At 38.6% G+C, this 26106-nt stretch overlaps 1 protein-coding gene across 1 annotated transcript in view; it reads right to left on the bottom strand.

Annotated features, from left to right (window-relative positions):
* Positions 1-1830: 1830 nt before the first annotated feature.
* cpne7 (copine VII) overlaps positions 1831-26106 on the bottom strand; it is a 47709-nt gene continuing 23433 nt past the window's right edge. The window contains exons 11-16 of the mRNA XM_041787417.1: positions 21884-22017; positions 12320-12374; positions 8656-8707; positions 8092-8225; positions 6866-7102; positions 1831-3601 (exon numbers count right to left, since the gene is read on the bottom strand). Coding sequence (XP_041643351.1) covers positions 3449-3601; positions 6866-7102; positions 8092-8225; positions 8656-8707; positions 12320-12374; positions 21884-22017 — 765 coding nt within the window. The 3' untranslated portion in view covers positions 1831-3448. The remainder of the gene's footprint in view (positions 3602-6865; positions 7103-8091; positions 8226-8655; positions 8708-12319; positions 12375-21883; positions 22018-26106) is intronic.

Below are 26106 nucleotides of genomic sequence, written 5' to 3'. Positions count from 1 at the left end.
CATTTCTTCTTTCTTGTAAGTTTATTAATTGAAAAACTATCTTATTTGCAACTTGTGTTCTCAGTGTGAAGAGGTGGTTTAAGATGTAGGTTCTTCTTCAGCCTGCACTACTTATCATTCATGTTTCTGTGGTTAAACATGACACAGCTCTACTGAATTATTATCTGCATATGGAGACCAACATATGTCACGGAACTGAAAGAAAAAGTTGAGCTTTTTGTACATGATGAGCATATTAAAGCTTGTTAAAAGAGCTTAAAAATCAAATAAAGGCTTCCATGTTTACAGGAGAAGCTTGAAATGAAAGATCTAAGTTGAATTTTATACTAATTTATAGTTCAAGAATTCTGAAGTATCAGGGAAGTTAAGTGATGATAAATGATTTAGTCTTTTTATAAAGAGATGTGGAAAGTTTAAACATGTTAGAGCACTGGTTTATCAACAGCTATGACTGAGTTTGTGCCTTCACTGAGTTGAACTTTGTGCTTCACACTTACATTCCTCAAGAAACTTCCAGAAAAAAATAATGAGACATACAACGTGAAGGTGAAGAATGCTACCTGTTTGATGGCTGGTTTAGAGAAGACAACAATAAAAAAAAAAAAAATCATAGGGGAAAAGATTCACCTGATATGCGAGGTGATTTCACAGCTCAACCACAATCAACTTACAAAAGACTAAAATGAGGGCGCGATCACTCGGAAGTCTGGGAGAAAAATTGCATTCTGACATTTTTCATGGCTTTTGAAAAGGAAATCACCCCAAAAACATCTTGTCCTTCAACCTGCCAGCTGGTGACCTGGCTGTTTTTGTCTGTCTTGTCTCAAGGGAAAAAGCACAAAGACCTAGCACTATAAAAAAATGTCTCCTTCACTGTTACTGAGGCATACACATCTGAATACAAAACAAACCCTGCTCTCCCTTATTTTAAAATGTCTCATTATATAAGATTTAACTTATTATTCAATAATTATCCATTATAAAACACTTGATAAAAACTACACACTATTAAGCATTGGTAAGGCATTAGTAAATACATAACTCACCATTTATAAAAGATTATCAAACAGCTGATACAATTAAACACAGAGCTAGAAATGCTTTATTGACATTAGAATAAGGGCAAAGTTATGAATGCTTTACTTATTTATCAATAAAGCATTTTTTGCCGAGCTTATTAATGACTTTTTATGAGCTGATAAATTATAATTGTAAATGACATATAAATTAGTTAAAAATGTTTTATAAGTGATGAGTTAAGTATTTGTTATGCTTTATTAATGCTGTATTTATGCTAAAAGTTTGTAGTTACAATAAAGTGTTACCATTACATCCCTTAATACTCTAATTTGGTCACATGCACTTGCCAAACACACTTCAGACTTGGTGTGTGTTTGCAGCGTGCCGGCTGCAGCATGTGTCCACTCCAGCTGCGGTCGCCATGGCTTTCATACCAGGTACATGCGCTGTGTCTCCCTGCTGTCACAGCCATGTCAACCTTCTCCCTACAAGTGACTTCTTATTGTATAGCTTAACTAGACAGGAAAAATTTAAACTGAAAGCCTTCTGTACAAATGAGGAGTTTCAAAACAAAAAAAGCTAAACTGAACTTTTACTTTGAAAAGCACAAACCGGAAGTGTAAACGTACTGTATTTATCTACCCTGTGACGTATTCAATTAACCTGGAAACCGAAAGCTCCTGCAACTCTTGCAGTTCAGAGGACAACTTCAATTGACCAACAGATTATGGCCTGTGGCCTTCGTCATAGTCATCAAGAAACACACTGCAAATATATTCTACAGATGTCAGCTTACATATCTGCTTTAACAGAGTAAATATGGCTATGTTTATCATTTCACTGTCTTTTTTCACAGAGCGCTCACAGTAAGAATAGGCGAGCCTTCTTTTCTCCAGATTATAAGAGTGAGTGGCGCATATCAGGCATGTGACACACGATGCTCACGCAGGCAGTGTGAAAGCCCTTACTTACTGACATGTATGCTGAAATGGAAATCAAGCTGCAAAGCAGCCATAACATTGACACCCAGTCTGAAATGGCTGTTATCATTGCTTGCTGTCATATTTTTTGTCTAGGGGTGGGGTCTCATGGTTCATAGTTTTGCACACAGGCTTTAGTGTTGAGAATGGCTGTTGCACTGTGGAGTACAGAGCTTTTAATGTCATCACAATGTTATGATAGCTTATTTACATTTCCCTTTAAGCACTGTAAGTAAGTGGTACTCAACTGGTGGGTCAGGACCCAAAATTGGGCCATAAAGCTGTTTTCACAAGGTCGCAAAAGAGTGCCAAATGAAGAGAAATTCTTCTGACAACAAAGCTATTTTTTCCCAAAATAACATGTCAATTTCTCAGTAAAACAACTCAAATTTTCTATTTATCATGGGAAAATGGAGTACAATAAAATGCATGCATGTCCAAGCTTCTGTGATGCTGCCCTTTTTTAAGGTTTATATTTATACTTTTATCTTCTTATTAGAAAGACAGGACTGTCTCTCTGAGAAAAAGGGGCCAAGGGTCAGATTTGAACCTCCCAGGACATCAGCCTCTGTACACGGGGAGCACAAACTAACTGCTGGACCACTGACCCCTGTGATGTGCTATTGTAAACATTTTTATTTTGTTTTGTCTCATGTTCAGTCATACACTTCCTTCCATTTAAGGTCCAAAATAAAATATTATTCATTGAATAAATTTGGGTGGCTGAAGTTTTATGGAAAATTTGGTTTGAGATTTCTCATTAAGGAGGTTGTGGTCTGTCCCGAGGCTAGACTAGCTCAGAGCCATTCTTTTAAAGACGGTCTAACAGAATTTTTTTTTAGGAATTGCAATCCATGTTTGAGTCTGAAATTATAATTTCTGTAGTTCAAGATACGGCCAACACCAGTCTGACTAAACCCTCCTGTCTTTCAACTTTGTGTGAATCATCCATCATATCTGGTTTGAATACTGTTAGCATGTTCAAGTTAAGCAATCTGTACACTGGAGCTTTACAATTATTTGACAGTGATATACAAACTGAGGTGTTTTAATCCACAGGCTTTGGGGAATGATAACCCTGTACCCAATCAACTGATCTGTATTAAGTGATTGGCTTGCATGCAAAAAACTGAGGGGAAAAGCACGATCTTTCAGGACCCATGGTGCTGAAACAGCTGGATGCTCATTTTGCACAGCTAAGTAGAAGTGCTTGATGATCACAATGAGCAGAAAATTTAAAAAAGACACCCACAGTCTCTGCCGCCCTGTCTGCATGTAAACACTTTGTCAGCAGTGGAAAATGAAATAAATGAGTAATAACACATTTATAAAGGTATTCTCTCAGTTCTTTCTGTCCAAAATGGACAAAAGGCATGCGTCCTTTCTCCCTCTCAGATTTCCGTATGGGTGCTGTGGTCGAAGCATGGTCTCAGGATCAGAGTGGGTGATTATTCTGTAGGGGTGGTGGCGAGTGGGCTGAGGATGGGGGTCGGTAAGTCCCTCTGAGGACACATAGGGGAGATGGCCTTGTGGCTGTAGTACTCCACTACTTGCTTTGGCACCTCAGCGAGAACGCATTTAGCCAGGGCTGCAGGTGAAGCCTGAAAAAGACACAGAGATAAGTTAGAAAAAACTAATCAATCTGAGGTAATGAGACTTTAGGCTTACAACTGATATTGCTAGTTGTTTTGTATTAGACATTTATTTGAAGTATGTTAATATCAGAAATGTGAGAGGAAGGGCCGAAAGATTATCTGTTCATGATTGTTCATGATGCTTCCAGGAGTGGAAACATTTGTTAAAAAGACCCAAGTTATTAAAGCATATTTGAAAATAATTTATTACAACATACTTAAAACATACTAAGTTAAGAATACTCTGGTTATAAATTTAACCATTTATTGCAAAATGAATATACAGTTTTACTTGATGGTGAAGGCTTTGCTCAAAAGATGTTCCTGGGTTAGTTAAGCAGCAAGATTTGACTTTCCAGGCAGCACATAGAAGCCTCCATATAGATACATTTGTACTAATGCATACTGACTGCGTAAAAATTTAGTTTAGCTGCAATTTACTCCACATGAGGATGAAAGCAAATGTGAGGGTACAACAAAACATTTAGTTTAGAAAGGAGGCGGCTGGGGTGGTGGAGGTGAAGCTTCACCAGCAGCAGCGTGGTGTGATTGGCAATGATGAAGCAGGGATTAGTGAGAAGGATGTGATATTTGAATGAGCTTATATGAGTTTATCGAGAACTTTGGAGGATGTACTGTAGAGGACGCTATTGTAATTATCAAATCTGAAAGTAATAAAAGCATGGATTAAGATTTTTAGGGGAGGGGGTGAGGGAAGAGTTGTCAACAGTGAGGCTGAAGTTTTGAATGTTCTTGGGGCTGATGATTGTGATGTCAGATTTATTGTAATTTAGTGAAAGGAAATTTTTGTTCATCCATGATTTTGCATCTGTTAAGCAATTTGTCAGGGTTTTAAGGGTACTAGTTGTGACGATCCAGCAGTGGTGAGAGTAGAGGAGGCAGAGGTGGCATCAGCAGTCGCGGAGGATGAGGCGACAGCGGCGGGGACAGATGGAGAGGAGGCCACAGCGGGTCAGTCATGGCCGAAGTGCAGTGTGCAGGCTCTGGTGGGCGGCTTGCTGGATTGACAGGTGCCTGGCCAGAGTCAGTGCAGGTCCCACCAGCCTCTCCTTTACTGTCTAAGGCTGAATCCCGCAGCACTGCGTAGTGTTTACTGAGGAGGAGCAGTGAGGGAGAGCACGACCGCCTCCCCCTGCCTTTCTTTCCATCAACAATCCCCTCCATCCAAGACTCCTGCCGATTGGGAGTCAAGCAAGATGATCGAGGCCGCACAGGATCTCACAGCAACGTGTCGGAGATTTCAGAGTGAACTGAAAGTTTCCTCTTGTACTCAGAAGCTGCTATGTTGATGTAACTGGACAGAAGAGTATCCCTTCTTCTGCAGCTCCTGTGTAAGCCTGCGTATGTCATCTTTCAAGTTGATAACCTTTCTTTTTGTGCAAGAGAGTGCTAGGCAGCCTTCACAATAAACAGTCTCCATGATGACAATTTGAGGGGTAGTCCAATGCTAAAAACAAGCTAGCTGGGGCTAGCAGCCGATCATCTTTAAACAGTCAGTAGGTGAATCAAACTCAGAAGTCATTAACAGAAGCGAGCAGTTTCAGAGAGCAGGGTTGGCCAAGCACACAAAAAAGACGATGTATATCCAAAAATTCCAAGTAGCAGTATGGTGTTTGGCAGCTGAAACTGGCTCAGACACCTTCTCAGTTTACAAACTAGTTTTCTGGGGTAAACCAGTTGGCTGACTGCACTAGTCCTTACACCAATCAAAAGACACGGATTAGGGCAACAGATTCCCTGAAAATAGCAGCTTTCCTCCAGCTGTGAGAGAACAAGCTGTGATTAGCTGTGAGAGCTGGGAGACTAAAACTGAAACCAGCTGGCCATCAGCTGACTGCAGCTAGGTGTGATTTAAAAAATTAATCAAGTTAATCGCATCACTATGCTGTGATTAACTGCATTTTTAAATTTTTAAACATTCTTATTATCAAGTGTTTATTTTCATTATTTTATCTTTACGTAAAGCACTTTGAAAGCACTTTTTACTAAAAAATGTATTATTATTATTATTATTACTATTATTATATTATCTATAAATCAACTTTTAAAATACTACCATTTACTTGCATTTTTGTTTGAAATAAATTAGTACAAGTATGGTATTTAAATGAAGAAATGTTAAACAAACTAAAGTTTTTAAACTTATTTGTGGTTTGTAAATCAGTGTCTTAATTCACTGAGCAATAATATTTATAAACTCCAAACAAGCCCAGAAGACAAACAGATCAGGCACAAAATAACTTCTGCTGTAAAGTGAATGATCAGGTGTGCTGTTATCCTGAGGTAGCCGTGTTTGCTGACTGATGTCCCGTGAGCTCTTGTCAGTGTAATAAATGTAGCTCAGGCCAGCTACTCCACTTTAGGCACTTTAGTCCCTTTTTAGCTTTCATACAGTACATGGATTCTTGTGACAGTAGTTCTCGTAGGTGTTCTGTGGTACGGGTCATCAGAGGTGACCCGGATGATGTCTTGAAGCCCCTTGTCATCAACGATGTCAATGGTTTATAGTCTCTGGTGACCCATTAGCGATCACATCAGTTAGTTATTCCCAGTTATTCAGTTATTCTTTCAGTCCTTTTAATGTCTTAGTATGATGTAGGACTGACATGAAGCTGCATGTCCCCTGCAAAGCATGCCCAGTCTCTTTAAATACAATCTATAAACTTTCAAAACATGTTGATGTCTTAAAGACCTTGAGAAAAGCCTGAGTGTCTTTAGTTTGATGATTTGTGTTTTTTTTTCTTCTTTTTTTTATAAATGAGTTTTGCTCATTTGCTTTATAGCTCATGACTTCATTTGTCTAAGTGCTCCTCTCTTTATGAAAGCTTTTGTTTGTTTTCAAAACTCATTCACTCACTTTTCTTTCTCTTTGCTACCTCTCTGTATGGTATAGTCAGTATGCACTGAAAATCTGGCAGGACTGTGACTGAGACATCCACTTTAACTGCGGTGCAGAAATGTTGCATGTAACTGCAATTAGATGTGTTCTTGTCTGAAGAAATTTCTGGATCTCCTCCAGTCCATGATGCCCATCTGCAGTACAAGCAAAGCCAGCATAAGCCTCCTGTTTGCTCTTTTAAATAACACGAGGAGAGGGGATGTTATAGAAAGATGCAGTGAGTCCCCATGAGTCTCGATGGAGTGGGTCTGAAGAGAAAACAGCAAAGTATGTGAGCAGATGAGCATGGACAGAAGGAGAAACAAACTGACCGTTTTGAAGTCTCTGAAGGGCACAAACTGCACGATGTCCCTGAGGACTGGCTCGCCCTTCGGCGAGCGTAGGACTCCATCATCACCATCCAAAATCTGCATGTCTGTGAAGTCTGCATTGCCCACACCAACAATTATAATGGAGAGAGGCTGGTAGGAGGCTCGAACAATGGCTTCACGCGTGTCTGCCATGTCTGTCACTACACCATCGGTGAGGATGAGCAGGATGTGGTAGCGCTGGAAAAAAAGATAAGAGCTCTTAGTGTGAATCAATCCATGGGAACATTTACCCATTATAACAGCAACGTGCAGTTTCAAACAAGGACACCTCTCAGTGTGGGTTATGGTCTGAAGTAGGCTTTTTACGCTGCCTTGGTTAATTTTACAGCCTCTGCTCTGTAGATAAGTATAAATGTGTACGGCACTTTATGAAAGTGTTACAGGAAACAAATGGATCCAAAAGAGAGCCAAATAACAGAGATACCACTACACCAACTTCAACTGAGACGTATTTTTTCATACATCCATGCATGAATGTATGAAATTAATTTTCACGTGTCCACTGAGCAGTAAAATAAGAGTCAAAGCATATTGAGAAGACCCCCTGTATTATTCTGATAGTTTACAGAAGAGGAGTAATGGTGAACGTGTTGTTTTACTGATTGTCCTCAGTCAGTGAATTTTTAATGTGTGCCCTGAAGGCCTTCTTGTTTACTGTAGTTCATTTACTGATCAAAAAAAGAAGAAAACATAGAGGAGTAAATAATTAGATGAAGGTCAGCAGAGTAACAGGAGTCTAATAGTTCAGAACACAATGTCCACGCAGCCCTGGGTAATTTGAGATACAAAATAGAAAACTAATAATAGCCTATCTCCTAAAGGAATATGAAAGGAAGACAAGAAGCAAAGTAATTCTATTTAAGACTTTTAACAATTTAAGTGCAGTTCATGAGGTTATTTCTGAAACTAAAGGGGTCCAAGAATTAGAAATATGTCCAAAATATACCCCACTATTACCTAATTCAATGGATTCAGTTCATAATTCAGGAAATTTTAATTTGTTCTGTAATAGTTCCTTTTCTTCTTTAGTTCTCGAGGGCATCGTGGCTCTAAACAGTGAGGTGAACTAAAGGCTTCTTACCCTGGGAGCTCAGCGGGAGGCAAAACAACTAAAGCCTATATTACAGCCATATTTTCTTTTTTATAGAGTATAAAGGGACACTCACGGAGGCATCTTTAATGTTACCATCCCCCGCTGCCAACTTAGCTATCCTGTTAATGATGGGAGAAACATTTGTTGGGCCATACAGCTGGATCTTAGGAAGGCAGTTCTGGTATGCCTCAACCACTCCTTGGATCTCTGATCAAAGAGAGCACAGAGAGGAATGAAGGAAACATCAATACAGCTATCTGCACCCATCGCTAAACAAGCAAAGTACACTAAAGAGTAGCAGTCATATGAATCACCCACTTCATCCAACAGGGACTAGCTAGAACATGATCAGTGTCTTATACAAGTTACAGAAGACCAATCATTTGAGAGAAGCTTACGGTTAAAGCTTATTTATGTACTTTTTTCAACAATGAGTCAACAGTAAACACATTAGGACAGCTACCTTTGACCAACTGTTTTTTATGAATTTGATCCATCATATCTATAAATTAACTTGGGAAGAGGATTCCAGTGACCAAAGCTGATATTTTTGTTTTTCTGCAGTTGAATCACAGTTTATTCAAGTATCATTCCACATTTTTTTACAGTCTAATTGGAAGACAAAGTCTTCTCTTACCTTCACATTCATCATCTTCTGGGTTGAAATTAATGGCAAAATCATGAGACACCTGCGGATGGATAAAGACAATTGTAAAACACTGTAATTTCATAATGCAATCAAGCTGCTGGCTAGAGCTCCTTATCAGTTTATATTGTATTAAAAGTGGACATAATGTTTGGAGCAGGTTGAGGCCAACTACTATCTAGTAACTTTTGAAATTTAATAAAGCTGTCACAACCACAAAAAATTGAAAGCACTTGTAACTTTATGTGAAGTAGCTGACAACTAAACAGAAGGTCTATTGACATCAGTTCTTTAGGTGAGGTTACGTTAAAGTCATAACAGAAGCTTCCATGGAGAAAAACGCTCGCAGTCATCATATACAGGCGTTTTGTTTAGGTATGAGCTTTCTGTATTGCTGCAGCATAACATGTTTTTGGTCGACGTCAGGCTCAGACCTTATCACCCCTCGCAGATTTATTTTACATGAAGGGTGATGCAATAGCATCTTAAACTCCCATCAGAGCCTACAGGTGGATGCTTGGGTTGGTGGTGGGTTTAAAGTAAGAGCGCAGTACTGATTCAAGGCAGAGCTGGCAATAGAAGAGGAGAGAGAGACACTGGAAATCCAGCTGCTTAAACAGACCGCCACATTTGGATTATGTTTATCAGGTGATTGGATTATGATGCATGTCACGTATGAAGTCAGCATGGCTCAAGTTGTCTGCCTGAACTAACTCAAAGACATACGTAGCTTCATTAATTCAGGGGTTTTCTGAAACCACATTCTACATACTACTTTAATTAAATTATTAAAGAACATCAAACTCTTCCTGCATCCTAAGTTCATGTTTAGTATGCTGTTCCAACACACGGTACTATGCATAATTTTAGGCACGTTTGGGCTAAAAACTGAGGCTGCAGTAGGACTGACACAACCCCGGTCGTGCTCTAGATGTCCTTGCACAAAACCAGGGGCAGGGAAAAGTAATCTGTTGAACATAATAATAATAAAATCTGTGACAGTTACCTTACTCATCACTGCTTTTTATATGAAAAAGTAGGCTGGGCCCCTGGAACTGTAAGATGTGATAGGAGCTGATTTTTATTTATTTGAAATACCTCAATTGGCAAAATGCCATCATAAAACACATATTTGTTATATCCTTCTCATAATTAATACTCAGCCAGATCTAGTGATTGGCTGATGCTCAAAACACTCAATTTGGACAAACTGCTTTGAGCTTTTCTGCTGCATACACATGAAACACTTTACAACAAACATTCAGACTTCACACACTTGTCCCATGGGTCATTTTGAAACTATGATTTTAAATGATTCTGTCTTTGTATGTGACTGCTGTGTTGTAACATGTTGTTTTTATACTGTCCACATCACTGAAAATGACAGCTGCTCTCAATGAGATTTACATCAAGGTTAAATGGATGGACACAAAATGTTGAAATAAGGGACCTAGTGCAAATAAAAAGCTTTCTGATATTTGAAACTGTCGGACAATGTCAGTGCTTCAATTTGGGTAAAAAAAAAAAAAAGCCTCTTTATTCAGACAGGTAAGTTACATGAACACTTGTTTTGTCCCTATTTCTATGATAATATCTATCCATACATTTTCCTCTCTTTATATATGTCACCAGACATTTTCCTCTACCTCATTCACATTTAAGATGACTCACCATTTCAGTATAACACAAGTCAAAACAGACCATTTGGCCAGACCAGACAAAACTGAAAAAACTGAGTCAAGCAGAGCAGACAGAGCCAAAAGAAAAACTAATGACAGCTGTTCTCAAGTGCCTCTTGGATATCTTTTAAGTTTGAGCTGTTTTCATAGTTCAGAAAAACTTAAACATTTGTGAAATGAATAAATATTCTGAGCAATAACCATTGTTTTTACATAAACCACAGCCTCTGACATCTAAATGATTAAGTAACAGGTGGCTGATTTATTTCAGGCTTATACATTTGTTCTGCAAATGATGAATTTGCATTTAGATGCCTAATGGCTTGGGAAAAAACTGCTGACTCCAGAGACAATAAACTCTTTCTACAGTCTTGAAGGTTTTGCATATGTCACAGACTATCTGAGTGATTAGAAGTAGTTTTTTTTTTACTGATTCATCTACATTTAGAATACCATGCTGTTAACCTACAGCCTGAATAATCCATGCATCACACCATAAATTTATCATGCACTAGTCACTTCAGAGCTAGTTTCTGAAAAGAGTTTGAAAACCTTCTTTTATTTTCCTTTGAATTTTCACTAAATGTCAGCGTCATTTTGTTTACTTCAAGGCCGATAAACGGGCCAAAAAAAAAAAAATTTCTTTCATGTCTTTACTAACAAGAAAACTTTTTTTTTCAACACAAGCACAGACTGTCAGCCAGGTCATTAAACTACTTTTTCTACTGGCTATTTTTTAAAAGTGTTTTTGTCTTTAAAGTGTTGAAAACCTTGAATTCAGTTATTGATGTTTAAAAAATTGAATCATAGATGCAAAAAGCAAGCACTAACATTTTTTTTAACTATTCAACAGTCTTGTTTCAAAATGGACCTTTTTAGCAGGAAATGCACAGGTGTAACTAGTCACATTAATTACTACTGTTACTACTTTTCGGGTAGAAGTAATCAGAGCCAATCAGGAAACAAGCTGACTGAAAAACGAAGCACAACAAACACAGCCATGGTGACAATGGAAAGGCCTGGGGTCAGATGGATGGTGGATATGGGAGACCAACATGTTGATTTGTGGCAACAACAGAAGTGTCTATAAAACCTGTCCTGTAAAAATAAAAAGCACAATGGAACTGACAAGGAGAGGAGCGGAACTGAAATAGCTTCATTAATGGATGTAGCAGTTAACTAACAAACACATTTAGCTTGTTTACCCTGAAGTTGCATTTTAATGTGTGAGATTTTGAGTTTTGATTTTTGAGTTTGAAGACTGGTTGATGGTGAATGAATCTGTTAGTATGTGCCATGCTTTGTTGGTCATCTAATTGCACAGCAGACATTTTGAGAACAAAACCCATAAATCTGTCATTATTTGTCTTCATATGCAGAGTCTCTCAAACAGAAATCTTTTAGGTTGTTTCAGACTTCAATGAGACAAGAAGTTGTTGCAAAAATGAAATGAATATTATCATTGTTTTATTTCAGCACAACCTAAAGTGAAATCCTACACCAGATATAGGATATTCTGAATGTGTGTATGGCAGCACACACTCATTCTCCACGTCTCAAACATCCCCACAGGCATCTATTCACAACCACTTAAGGTTTTTGGTTCTCCAGGTTCAATTTGCTTAAACAAATGCAGTAAAACTCATGATTTCCTTGAGCAAATTGGGCCTCAACACTGCAGGCCTTTTATATCATGGGAACATGTTATTTTCTCAAGACAAGTCGATATTTTAAAACAGGGGGCTTATGAATAAAAATAAACTCAGTAATTACTTTAAATGTGAAATTTTGACAGAATGACAAACTGTGTCATACAAAAAGGTAATGGAAATCAGCTCATTTGGTGTAAAATCCCAGGGAGCCGGTAAAAAACAGGATTTGATAAGAGCACATGAATATACATTATGCATAATAATGCTGATGATGTTCAGGCATAGAAGACTAGGAAGAAACAAGGTAGGAATAGAGATACTCACCTCATAATTTGGAGGGATTCTGGCACCAAATCCCAAAGCTGAAAATCTTTTGTCACTGAAACGATAAGCAAATGAGCCCGTCAAACAATAGCAGCAACCCCAGTTTAATCTGGGATAGCATTTGACAGTGATCTGAAAAATATTGATGGTTTATCCATCTGTTCATGCTTTCAAGGGCAAACCCCCCACTTGTTTGCATTTCATAAATGTTAAAAGCTTGAATTACAATTTGAAATCCATCTCACAGTCCCTGCAGCCTGTGTTTGCACCTGTTCAAAGAGCTTCTAACAGTCTTCATCCTCTCCATTTTTCATCCTGCCATTTATATGAGCAGATATCCCTCTAAGAGGCTCTGTGCTGCTGGGCTCCTGGTGAAAGACCAGGATTCTGTTTTTATATAAATGGCAAGACAGAGGATCTGTCTGAAACCAATTTGAAATCTTAATCCACTTTGTGGGTCCTGAAAAAATTTCCCAATGAAAAATAAAATATTAATGTCAACAGTATTGACCCTATGTGGCGAACCACAAAAAACAAAGAACAATTAAAGCCCCAATCCCTGTTAAGATACAGCAATCGTGCATTTTTTTCTCCAAAGAGAAACTGTTGTCAAAGGGAACAAAAACAAGATGTGTACTCAGTCAACAGCTTCACACTTGTCACCTACAACAAATGTGGTGTTTAAAGAAATGTAAAGGACAGTTGCCGACTTGTTGCTGTACAGCAAGTCTCAATTCTGACCAAGGTTGTGCTGTACTTCAGTAAATGAAAAAGGTTTTACAGGACTGAGATAATTGGCTGATGTTGATGAATGAATAACTGTGATCAGCTGGTTAGAGATACGGGGATTAGAGGAAGTGATAGTGACTGCTATCAAGAAAATAAAGACATCTTCCTGATGAATTTTCCTCAGCTTCATCTTAAAATAAAGAAATGTTGACTTCTGGTCTAACGTGAGAAACAAGCTGGTCTCTTAGGTGAAAGAATTATGTTTGTTTTAGCCACCATCCAGATATACTGCTATGGACTTTCACTCTTAAGACATCAACTTTACACTTTGCTTTGTTCCGTTCACAATCTCAGAACCCATTTGCTCCAACAGTTCATTACATGTCTGCAGGAGTGCCAGTTCATCTGATTCTAATGAGTCTTGGTCTAACTGTAAATAGTAAGTTACACTGAGGCATTAGAGGAGAACTGATACAAACATTTGAAACAAAAGACAGATGGAGAGGCAGAAAAACAAGCTTAACTGAGAAAAGATAACTGCTAAGCTATTAAACTAATAAGCTATTAGTTTATTATCAGTCGGTAAAGCCCAAGAGCGCTTGGCTTGCAGTTTTACACCATTCTTCTTTGCATAACTGCTCAAGCTCTGCCCTTTTCAAGACCAGCCACAAATTCTTTTTTGGCCTAAAGTCTGGTCTTTGACTCGGCCACTCCAGAACATTCACCTTGTTGTCTTTAAACTTTTTCTGTGTAGCATTCACTGTATGCTTCAGGTCATTGTCTCACTGGAAAATAAATCTTCTCCCAAGCTGTAGTTCTCTTGCAGACTGTATAAGATTGACCTCCAGGAATTTCCTTTATTTTACCACATTCATTTTACCCTCTACCTTTACAATCCTTCCAGGGCTGGCTGTCAAGAAGCATCCCCACACCATGATGCTGCCACTGCAGCAGGGTGTTTTTGTGGTCATGTTCAGTGTTTGGCGTCCACTTAAAATGGTGTCTTGCCTGATGGCCAAAACGCACCATTTTAGTCTCATCGGACCAAAGAACTTTATTCCACTTCCCCATGGAGTCTCCGACACGTCTTTTGGTGGTCTCTAGTCCAGATTTAATGAGTTTTCTTTCTCAGTGTCTTTCTCTTTGCCACTCTCCCATAAATCTTTGACTGGTGAACAACCTGAGCAACAGTTGTTGAGCACAGTCTCTCCCATCTCAGCTGCTTGTAACTCCTTCAGAGTAGTCATAGGGGTCTTGGTGGTCTTTCACACTAGTCTCCTTTTTGCACAGTCACTCAGTTTGAGGTTGGCCTGATCTAGGCAAATTTACACATGTGGCATAATCCTTCCATTTCTTGATGATGGATTTAACTGAACTCTGGGCGATGTTCAGTGCCTTGGAAATTTTTTTTGGATCCATCCCCTGACTTATACTTTTAAATAACCTTTTCTCTGAGTTGCTTGGAGTGTTCTTTTTTTCTCCATGGTGAAATGGTATCCAAGAATACTGTTTAACCAGCGACTGGACCTTCAAGACTCAGGTGTCTTTACATAACAATCGAGACACATGGACTGCACTCATGTGATCCCCATTTCACTAATTGTGAGAATACTAGCATCAACTGTCTGGACCTCTGTTGAATTAGGTCGGTCATTTTAAAGGGGGTGATGCAATCGCTTATTTTACCTTCCATAGTTTTATTCCATTGATATTACATTGTAGAAATCTGTTTTCATTTTGACATTAAATTTTTTTTTTTTTTTGGTGCCTTTATTTTATAAAAGGCCAAATTTTATTCACCATGGTTTATTTCTAAAATCAATAAAAGGGTAAAACATCTAAGGGGAAACATATTTTTATAGGCAAGTATTATTATATACTTATACTTACATATTATAATATTAACAAACAATTACAAAGTAGAAGTTGAAATAAATTCCAGATGTGTGGCACATGATAGTGACCTATAATCAGCTGTTTAGTAAACAGTATGGCCCTACTTCCTAATCTATGCTCTTAAAGACAATGATATTGATAACCACCACTAAATCAATGTCACTAGATCAATGTTAATGCCTTGTTGCTGAGAGACAACCTGCTTACAATAAGTACATGTTAAACAGGTAACATGTTAACTGAAAACACTGGACTTGTTTGAGATAAGAGCTGCCAGTTTGTTTCCAGTAACATCAGTGATTGTTTGCCTACCTTCTTCTCAGAACATTTGTACATGCCTTTATCATTGACAAAACTCAGAATTTCTCCAGCTCAGAGCATCACTAATAGCATCTCCAGCTCCACGGGATATCAGGAACAACATCAGAAAAGCTGTGTTCACTCTGGACATGGCGTGGTGCATCAAAGGTTACCATGCAGTGTTTGCCACTCTGTAAGTGTTGATTTATTTGTTGAGTTGACAAGTGGAGACTGGGGAGTTGTTTATCCACCCCTGAAAGCTAACACGGCTTAGAGGCAGCTTTGCAGAGACATCAGAAGTGTTTAATTAACGCTGATGGGTGTGGACTTAAATAAAAGCTGGCAGAGTTAGGATTTTACTCTGTCTGACTATAAAATATACTCTTGTTAACGCTGAAAGGCACATCTTAAACCTGGAAAGATTTTGTTGATCTACCATAATTTTTACAAACATTAAAGCATCACTGGCAATGTACAAGCAGCAATACGAAGAGGAGATTATTTTCTAATGGTTAATATTATTTGCCTCCTCCTTCTCCTAAAGGAAGCTCAGGGAGAAAAATGATTATGTGTATCTGTTCCCATAACCTTGAAGTATTCTTTTACTGTGGCTGCAAATGGCAACAGAAACAGCCTGTAGGCTCTGGAGAATTTCAGCTCATATTTGGTTACCATCATTATCTGCTAGTCCAAGAGGGAAAAAAGCAATAAACATGTGAATGAGTCCAACTCTTTTTCTCTGTAATGCAACCTCTCCACATGTCCAGGACAGTGTGCTGTTCTGTGTCCAGATAGAAAAATGCTTCAGTAAAAATGCTCCAAACAATCTGAACTCATTCAATCATTCTGTAACAGATCGAATGGAATTAAAAACATGTCTCTGCTTTTAGATGTTTTCAACTCATATTTTAACTGAATTCTCATCAAAATATCTGCCATCCTCTGAATGCAGACCTAACACCCACTTTTGTGACCTTTCAGATGCACTGAGGAGTGTTGCATGTAGGCAAAGTTATTGGAAAAAATAAATGTGTTTTTGTTGTTATGTCGGTTTAACAAGCTGTGCTCATGTAGAGAACATTTTTAAGCTACTTTGAGGAGTTTTTGACTGGCAGCAATCAAACTAATATTGGTCTCTCTATTTGACCCACTAAAGCAAACAAGATCATCTGAAAAAAGTACTATTTAGAAATAGATTTTATAAATGCCTATGAACCCTGCCACAGGCTAGGTGTTATAAGTGAGTTGATGGACAGCATGTTGCAGAAAGAGCATTTTTAAATAGTTTCCCTGCTGGATCCTCATTGTGAATTACACATTAGACATGTGAAACAAAGAAGGCTGAGATTTGGGTGAAATCACTTCTTAGGTACTATTCATCATGAATTAGTCTGACCAGTGGATGTCTTGTACTTTGGAATTCCTTCCTCAACACAGTGATTCTCAATGTGGGGCTGGTGCACTGACAGGGGGGTCTCAGCAAAGCTAAATAAAACAATGTACACCATTTTGCACTGCTAGTAAAACAGAATAAATTTTGAAAATCAATCAATAGAATGTAACACTAACAATGAATCTATACTAGACATCACCACTACTAAAAAAACAAAGATGCAATGTGACAATTCATGTCTTACCGCCGGCTTTACCTGAAGGATGTCAGGTATTATAGAAAGAGAGCCATATTCAACCGGAAAATAGAGGAGAAACTTGTGGAGTCTATCTGTGGCTACCCTGAGCTGTACGACAGATTGCCTGGTAAGCTGTGAAAACCTTAGTCTGTCTCTCAATTTCAGCCATCTCATACCTAGTTAGCACCATGGTTAGCACTGCCTGAGTTTGCATTAACCCATCAGGAAAGCTAATATTTCCTTCACTACTTGACATGTTTGTTGACAACTGACTGAAGTGCCGGATGCAAGCGGAGGAACCCCCTCCCCTCTTGCGCCCTTTGGGCACTCGCATTCATGCAATCTGACATGCTAGTGGAGCGAGTTATTACTTCAAGTTAAAAAAACGTAAACTCCCAATATTTGTGCATTCAGAAACAAGTTAAAAGGCTATCATTTGCATTTGGTGTGAACACAACATAGCATTGTTTTATATCAGGTGTGACATAAAGATAAACCAGTGAGCCACAATCTGTTTTTTGGAGATAGTGTATTTCAAAAGATAGTTACATCATAATGTCATTAAAGGGGACATACTTTACCCTTTTAAAACAAGCTTATCTTGGTCTCAGAGGTCCCCAAAACATGCCTGTGAAGTCTGACACATGTTTGAAATTAGTGCTGGTATTTTACTCAAATAAAGCTTATATTGCATTAATGAAAATATATAATTAGTTTTTAAATATACTGTCTCCTGAAAATACATTCTGGGTCAGATTACAGCGGCTCCCTGGCTAGGCTGTGTGGCACACCTGAATAAAAGCATTAAAGACCCTGTAAAGTTCAAGCCCAAATGTGTGTTTTAACACATTAGATATGATGGAACATGGAAGCGTATGTACATAATTTTTTTTGTGTACAATGGCCAATGCTACTCTGTTATTTTCAGCCTAAAAAGTTCAGAAAAAGATGCACTGACATGCCCCCCCCCCACAACAACAACAACAAAAAAACAAGTTTCCACCCAAATGACTGATGCTAATTTGAAATGGATTACTATTATCAGAGGATTTGCACAGGGACAGAATTGAGATTAATAGTCTTTTAATTGCGCTCTCATCCTTTCATTAAGGCAAGTATTTTGTGTCTATTTCAAACTAGCATGGTTACATGGTTGGTGGTTAGCCCTGGGCAGTTACTTTTAAACTGCACACATGGTCTGTTTGCACTGGAATAAAAGCACGGACGTCCCTTTGCAATTATTTTTTATCAAAGGTCGGCTGGTAAAACCAATCCAGTTGCACAGCAACAGACAAATGGTGATCCTTTGTCCACAGGGGGTGCCAAAATCAATGTAACCCAAAAGATTCTTGCAGAAGCTTTAAAAAAGATTTGAACAGAATTCTTGCTCGGTCAAATTCAACATATTATATTCCCAAACTTTCCACAGTAGCTGTCCTTGGAGATTCAGTGAAAAGATTTGTATATGCACAATGAGGAAATGTCAGAGCTTGTCAAACTCGTTATCTACAGAGATGTGACAAAGCAAATTGAGCTCAGACAAACAACACAAAATGCAACCATCTCATCATTTTTATCATCCAGTTTTTTGCCATAATGTGCATGCTAGTCCTTGTTTTCCTCTATTTGTCAGTGTGAGGAGCCACGGGGAAATACGCCTGCTGTAATAGCCCTCTCAGCAAAGTAAACGAGCCTCTGCCCACACAGACTAAAGCTCGTCACTCCAGCTCCATAATGCACTCCTCTGCAAGGACTCTAAAATCCCACATCACCTATGTTCACTAAAGGCTAAAAGGTTTGCTTGCCCACATGTTGTACCTCACTAATGAATCCAACTTAAGAGGGAGGGGCTGCCCACACTCAGAGGCATGCTTCCATGTATGACGCTTTTATGCACCTATGTAAACATGAACATTTCACAGCTACGAGAATGAGATGCTGATTTTCAGGCGGGTTCTTACATGTCTCCAGTGTGATCTCCAGGATGCTATAATTAGCCAGACAGTGCTCCCCTGATATTCAATAGGAGGATCTGCATAAATCACGAGTGTTAATCCTCATCTGGCTTAGTTTTGACAGATGAGATGGTCTTTCTCTGAAATTTATCATATTATAAATAGTTTCACATTAATCAGCAAGTACCTAAAGGCCTGCTTGCAATTTGTAGTGTTTTTTTTGCACATTTATCATCTCATATTTGCTCTCAATTAGTCAGTCAGAATCTAATAAAAAGTGTTGATATAAAGGCAGATCCTGATTGCATGATATCAGCCAGTGTTTATATTTACAGCAACGAGAATTCAAAGAGCTTCAGTGTCTATAATGATTCCTCAAACGGGCTTTACTCTGCATGTGTTCTGTCTTAACATCTGATTCCACACCACGCTGTTATTTCTACTGCCACTGTGCCTCCCACTTCTCACTGAAGTGCCTGCTATACTGATGGCAGCCCCAGTCTCTGCATGTGTTCCTCTTCAGTTCAGGGTAATGAGCCTGTGCGGACCTGTAGCGGCAGCAGATGCTGATAGGAAACTGAACTGTTGAGTTATCCACAGGAGAAAGCCTGATCAGCTACCACCGTGTACAGAGAGGCAGGGTCATACATGCAAGATTGTCAACATTGTGTAAACAGGAACAGGTTAATGCTTAAATATGTGGGAGTGTGTTTGTGTATGTGCGTTTAAAAGCATGACTTTCCTCTTACTGCCTTTATTCTATATTCAGGAGATGTTTTCACATGCACTCCTATAAGGAGCATACACAGCTCATAATATAGTATGATTTAACTACTAAAAATGGTTACATTTGTCATTATTTGAAGGGTGTCAGAAGTTTAAAAAAACATGGGGTTAAGAGGGGAAAATATTACATGCAAAAAATATCTCAAGATGACACAGATGTGGGCAACTTTGGCTCAGTAAGTAGAGTTGCTCTGAACAGGAAGGTCAAGGGTTCAATCCCCAGCTCCTATAGTCACATGTCGATGTGTACTTGGGCAAGACGCTTAACCCTAAATTGCTCCTACTGCTGCGTCAGTGCTATGTGTGTGTGTATGAATAAGACTGATGACCACTCTACATAGCTGCCTTCACCATCAGTCTGTGAACGTGGATGGAATTGGTGCTAATGATGTGATGTGCAGTGCCCTTTAAGAAGTCAGACAATTAGAAAAGAGCTATACAAGCTCAAGTCCATCTACCATATTTCATTTACACAGGAATGCAACTGCTTTATGGTATATCTCTTAATCACACAAGCCACCAGGATGTCAAATATCAACAACAAACTAATAATACCAATATAATACAAATGATACTGATGCTTTTACTGGTGAGAAGAAGTAGGCAAACTCTACTCCTATGTTAAAAATATTTATTAGTTGACTATTTTGATCACCATAGCTATTTCCTACAGTTTTCAAAGCAAAAGAAACCCCTAAGTTTGATAGTTGTAACAATATATTTCTTGTCAAGGCAGCCAGCATAATAGAGCTGCTGTGACAGACTGGATGTTTCATCAAATACTGTTACACAACTGTGAACTCCTGCTGGAAGCTGATGTTCTGTTGCTGTATCTCATTCATGTTTTGTGCTGTGAGATGGACCACAATTATTCTCTGCATTTGGCTGCATTTTCTGTCACCAAAGCACCCCCTGCGACACACTTCCTCCTTCCACAGCCAATCAAGCTACAGTAGACATGTCTAGGTACAGAAAAAACATGGTTTTCAGCTCTACCACCACCATTCTTGTTTTGATTTGGGGACCCTAAGCAATAAAAAAATGCACCCTATAAACTGGATATACTACAGTAAGCCACCATTTTTGTTTTATTAATGAGTTTCACAGAATGAGGGAGAAAAACTAAAAGTGAATTACTGGTTTGGTGCGGCGAGTGATCCCAGGTATGTTTAAAAGTGAAGTCAGAATTAACCTTCTGTGTGTCTAGAGATTTACCATTTCTTAATCCTGAAATATGAAGAATGACACATGGTTTCAGTCCATTAAAAGCTAATTCATTCAAAGTAATTCATTCAAGATTCCCACCAACACCAAAAGGCTGCTTGAAACTGTTTCTTTAAAAAAGGAAAAAATGTATCTCAATCCATACATGGTGTATTGCACGAAAAATTAGATTCAGGTAAAACATTACAAGGCTCAGCCTCTAGACATAAAACTAGAAAATCATGACATTAACCCCATCGTTATAGTAAGAAACACAAAAATATGTTGTGTTAAGAGGTTCTTTTTTTGTAAAATGTTGTTGTGAAATCTCTGGCAAAAAGCTGTCAGCAAAAAATCTGGTGATTTAAATGCCTGTGGCTGATATAAAGGTCAGCCTGTTGTCTCTCTGATGGACTGCTGAAAGCTGTAATTTAATAGATACTTTGAACCATAAAGGATTTGGTCAAGACTGCTCTGCCAGTGTCCTTGACTGCTGCTTCTACAAGACACCCGCTTCAGTCCCAGATTAGCCTCATCCATAAGTAATGCCAGCAGAAGCCTAATTTGTTTGCTCCACTTTTCGCGGGTACAAACATTTTCTCAAGCGTCACTTAGCTTAAAGCAAATTTAAACTGACTTGCAAATATGAAACAATGTGGACAAAAAAGCAAGATAGTTTTTGTGCAGCAAAGCTGCCTCGCTTCTGTGTTGACAATACAAGGCTTGTTACTCGACTGAGAGAGAGATTTTAGAATGCAAAATGTATTTCAGAGAGGATTTGAATCTGAGAGAGCAGAGCTAGTGGTCAGAAGTTCAGCCCCATTATTTTTACAGCAAACTGCTTAATAGAAGTGTAATGACTGGCTGGATTGTGCTGCAATCCTGTTTCCAGTGCTCCATAATTCCCATCACAATCCTTTCTGCTGTGTTGGAGATGGAGTGGCTTGAGATCCTACAGAAACAGCGAGTAAGGAGCACTCTGCAGCTCTTTTTCACCACAGGGGACATGGTCAGTCCTCTCAGGCACCAAAGAGTCTTTACTGAGAAACAAAAGAGTGACAAACCTATCATAGTCCTGACAGATTTCTCCCACTGCTATCAGGGCCTTCAGGTACTCGTTGGGCTGGTAAGGGTTGATGTAGTGTAAAGAGCAGCTGTTCCTGGGGTCCCCATTGGATGCTGTGAAGTCAATAGCAACCTGTAGGAAGGATTAAAAATGTACAACATGAAAAAAATGACCAAAAAAATCATCAATTCTTAGCATGTTAACTTTTTTACATTCTTGTGTTTGGCTGGTTATTATACCATGCTGTGTGAACAAGCCCAAAAATATTCCAAATGGAAGCATAAATTATCTTATCAGTGGTAAGAATTTGCACTTTTCACACCCACACACAGTAGATTGAAGCTGCAACAGCTCCCATACACAGTAGATCCAAGCAACCAGCTTTTTCAACAAGCGACTGCATCTCTACCACAGTGGTCCTCGAGATTAATATTCACTGCTTCAGTAATAATCCAGCCACAGAGTGAGAGGAGCAGAGAGCGGACTAAAGGGCAAGAGTTAAAGGAGGTTAGAATTTATTCCATCAAGCTGCCTGCGATGAGAAAAAATGACACGGGCACTGTGGGGATTTTTCAGGCATAAAGAGATCTGAAAACCTGTCTGCAGTGAGAAAGTGATCAGTTCTGTACTTAGGTGAATGTATTTGAACCTCACTACAGTTTTATGATTTGATTAAACAATGAACTTTAGCAACAAGTTGTCAGTGCAAAAGCTACACACATTCAAAGCAAAGTTCTTCATGCTGAATAATAGAACATTTAAGTATTACATTTTAATGTATAAGATTATTACCCTTATTAATTCAAAGCAGCGATACACTGTAAAATCCAGCTTGTAAACCTTACTTAAAAAAATCACTGATTACCTTAGGTCACTAAGTGAAGAGTACAAGCAATACCCATTTTTACTAAAACTGTCAATTCCATGTACATTCATCCAAGTTCAATAGTGGTTGCTCCTTACGGGTGGGACTTCTAACTAAGTCAGTAACTTCACTCATGTGCAAAAGAGTCTAATGCCCAAATGCATTCTGGGAAATCTATGCAAATTAAGGGGTGGCTGTCAAATTATTTTAAGTCAATGTCAGGAATACTTCAAGTGATCGAGTACTGTTTACTTAAAACTAAAAATGTGTTCAGTCAACTCAGAAAAATAGTGCTGAAATAGCTGTTTTAGATTTTGACGTTAATTCAACTCGTTTTTTTAACAACCATCAGCGGTTCAGTCCCAGGACAGTTATGGGCTTTCACGAGTGAAAGTTAATTTAGTTCTCCTCTTTACCATGTTTTAACCATCAACCAAAGTAGGAAAACAGAAGTTTGTCAAGCTCTGCCCATGTGTGCAAAAATAACCGTTTTTTAAAGGATTGGCACACCATTACAAAGCTGCAGACTTAACAGAGTAAATATGCAATTTTAGGCCTTATGTAGGCCTTATTTTTCATTTCAGAAACATCAATAGAGCAGCACAAAAATTGAAATCACAGAAATTTTGTGTCGTCCTTACTTCTTCTGTAAGTTGACTTTACTTGAAACAACAGTTAAATGGTTTCCTTCACCCTGCAATTTAACATTACATGATAAAAACCTAATAACAAGCACATATACTTGGTTTTTAAGTAAAGTAAACTTAATTTGAGTGAGTCTGGATAGCTATCAGAGTTTACAGTGATGCTTAATGTGTGGCTCTTTTGAGTCTTACTTTTAAAAAAAATCCTAGAAAACCTTAAAAAAGGAAAACATCATTTGACACTGTTTAGAGCTTAATACCCTTCTTCATACAAATGCAAGCCAGTGTCTTAGTCTCTGCCCTTTTTGTTACTACTTACCGTATGCATGCTAAACAGATTAAACATATTGCCAAGAGTAACCGGGCCATCATTCATTTTGCCTGAACCTCCGAAAACTGAACTGAAAACTCCGGTTGTTTCTTTCAGATGTGCACCTACCCTTAGGGACAGGTTAATGCATTCACATCTTCAAGCGGACAAGAAAAGGACAAGCTGGTACATTTAAATGCGTGCATTGCCCTCACTGTCATAATGTTGCATAAACAAAATGTTTTTATGGATGTTCAAACTAAAAAAAAACCTACAAACAGTGGGATTTCATTAATTGTAACACCACTTTTGCCATATATCATTGTATTTGTCCATGTAAGGAAGGTTTTTTTCAACATTGGATGTGCAAAAAGACGCCTGAGGGATCACCTGGCTGAGCATAAATATGCCATTAGAATCAGGGATCAGGATTACCCTGTGGCTAGACACTTCAATGAATCCCACACTGCCAACAATTCCTTGTTGCGAATTAAAGGTATTGAACATGTAAAACCTTTGGTCAGAGGAGGTGAGAGAATCCAAAAGCTCAGTCAAAGGGAAGCTCTCTGGATCCATTGGCTGGATGCTTTAAAATGATTGATTATCATGTAATTTGTATGATTGGTATTTCTGTATTTTTTTCCTGTTTTTCTTAGACCAATACATTGGATGTTTCTGTGCATGTTCGTTATATTTTGATATTTGTATTTTCTTCTTTTATAAATTATTTAGGTACATTTTGTGTGTTCATTTGTCATTGATTACTTTGGTTTCACCTGCCTTGTGAGTGGTGTTGCTGCCTCTAATTAGTTGTCACTGGTGTTAGTAGAGGCCACCACAGTGACTGATTAGTAAGCCCTGGTTGAAGACTCACACCTGATTTCTGTTCTCTTTTATTCATGTGACTGCCTGTCATTGGCTGTAGTTTATATAGAGGTGTGGCCACACAACAAATGTTTGTAAGCCCTGATGACGGCTGACCTGGTCAAAACACGTTGGCTTCTTAAATGATTTGGCCATTATAATAAAGGCTTTTAAAGTATTTCATTCCTCATTGTTTACATCTTTTTATGTTTGTAGTGCCTGGTTTTTCCTTCTTTTTTATGAACTATTTTCATTTTTTCCTGAGGTATCTTATCTCTGAATTTCATGGTTCTCTAACTCTATCTTTTAAAATAAATTAGTGATGATTGCATATAGATTAGCTGGCATTTTAACAAATAAGCAGGATAAAATGAAGAGAGGATAATGCATTTTTTGTTAAACAAACAAAACCATCACCTGACAGAGTTGACAGTGGGGAGAAAGTGATGGCTTTTGAATTCAAATTATTATCTTAAGCCAACCCAGTCCTTTGCTGATAGTCATTCTAGGCCTGAATAGATTAAATCTGACATTCTGTGAAGAATTTGAGCTCCTAGTGATGTCATCAAAAAGTCAATAGATTAAAACCTGTCCCTCACCAGATATCTCTACCTCACCAGGTATCTCTACCTCACCTGGTTTCTACCTCACCAGATATCTATACCTCACCAGGTATCTCTACCTCAGCTGGTATCTACCTCACCAGGTATCTCCACCTCACCTGGTATCTAACTCAGCTGGTATCTCTACCACACCTGGTTTCTACCTCACCAGGTATCTCTACTTCAGCTGGTATCTCTTGCTGGAATCTCTACCTCAGCTGGTATCTACCTCAGCTGGTATTTACCTCACCAGGTATCTCTACCTCAGCTGGTATCTCTACCTTAGCTTGTACATGTAGCTCCTCATGTCAGACACAAGCAGGGTGAGAAGGAGCTCAAAGGCATTTTAAGAGACACACCATAACTGAGTATTTGGAGAAAAGCTATTTCGAGCTGCCTTACACAGTAGGTCTGAATGAATAATTGTGCAGTTGTGATGTGTGTATTCACAATCGTCCCATGGCAGGGTGGACAACTGTAGCCATTTGACCTGAAGCATGTCATGCTGCCGCTTCTGTGCTGTTAGATGAAAACCAAAACCGTATGTTTTCTCATTTTTATGAATATCTGATATCACCGTCAGTAGTCAGAGAACTGTGCACTGAGTCAGTAGCCCCTCATCCCTCATTAATATACGCTCCGTTAATGGTTCGCTGAGAGTGTTACGTTATAGCTGTATGAGAGTGCTGCAGTGTGTGAGAGTGAAAGGAGCTCAGCACGGAAAGCTTTCATTTAACTAGTTACACTCAGGGGGCTGATCAGCTCCGCCAAATGTAACTTTGAATGTCGTTAGAAATGGTGGATGGCATTTAAGTAACAATAACAAGAAACCTGTTTATTTGTGATGTTTATAAGGAAACCTGCAGCTCCACTACTTCTCTCACCATTTTTTGTCCTACTTCTTCCTGTGTGTGTTTGTGTGTAAGTGTCAGAGCT

Source organism: Cheilinus undulatus, linkage group 1 (genome assembly GCF_018320785.1).
Source record: "Cheilinus undulatus linkage group 1, ASM1832078v1, whole genome shotgun sequence".
NCBI lineage: Eukaryota > Metazoa > Chordata > Actinopteri > Labriformes > Labridae > Cheilinus > Cheilinus undulatus.
Note: the sequence above shows the minus strand (reverse complement) of the source record. Positions and strands in the feature narration are given on the sequence as shown.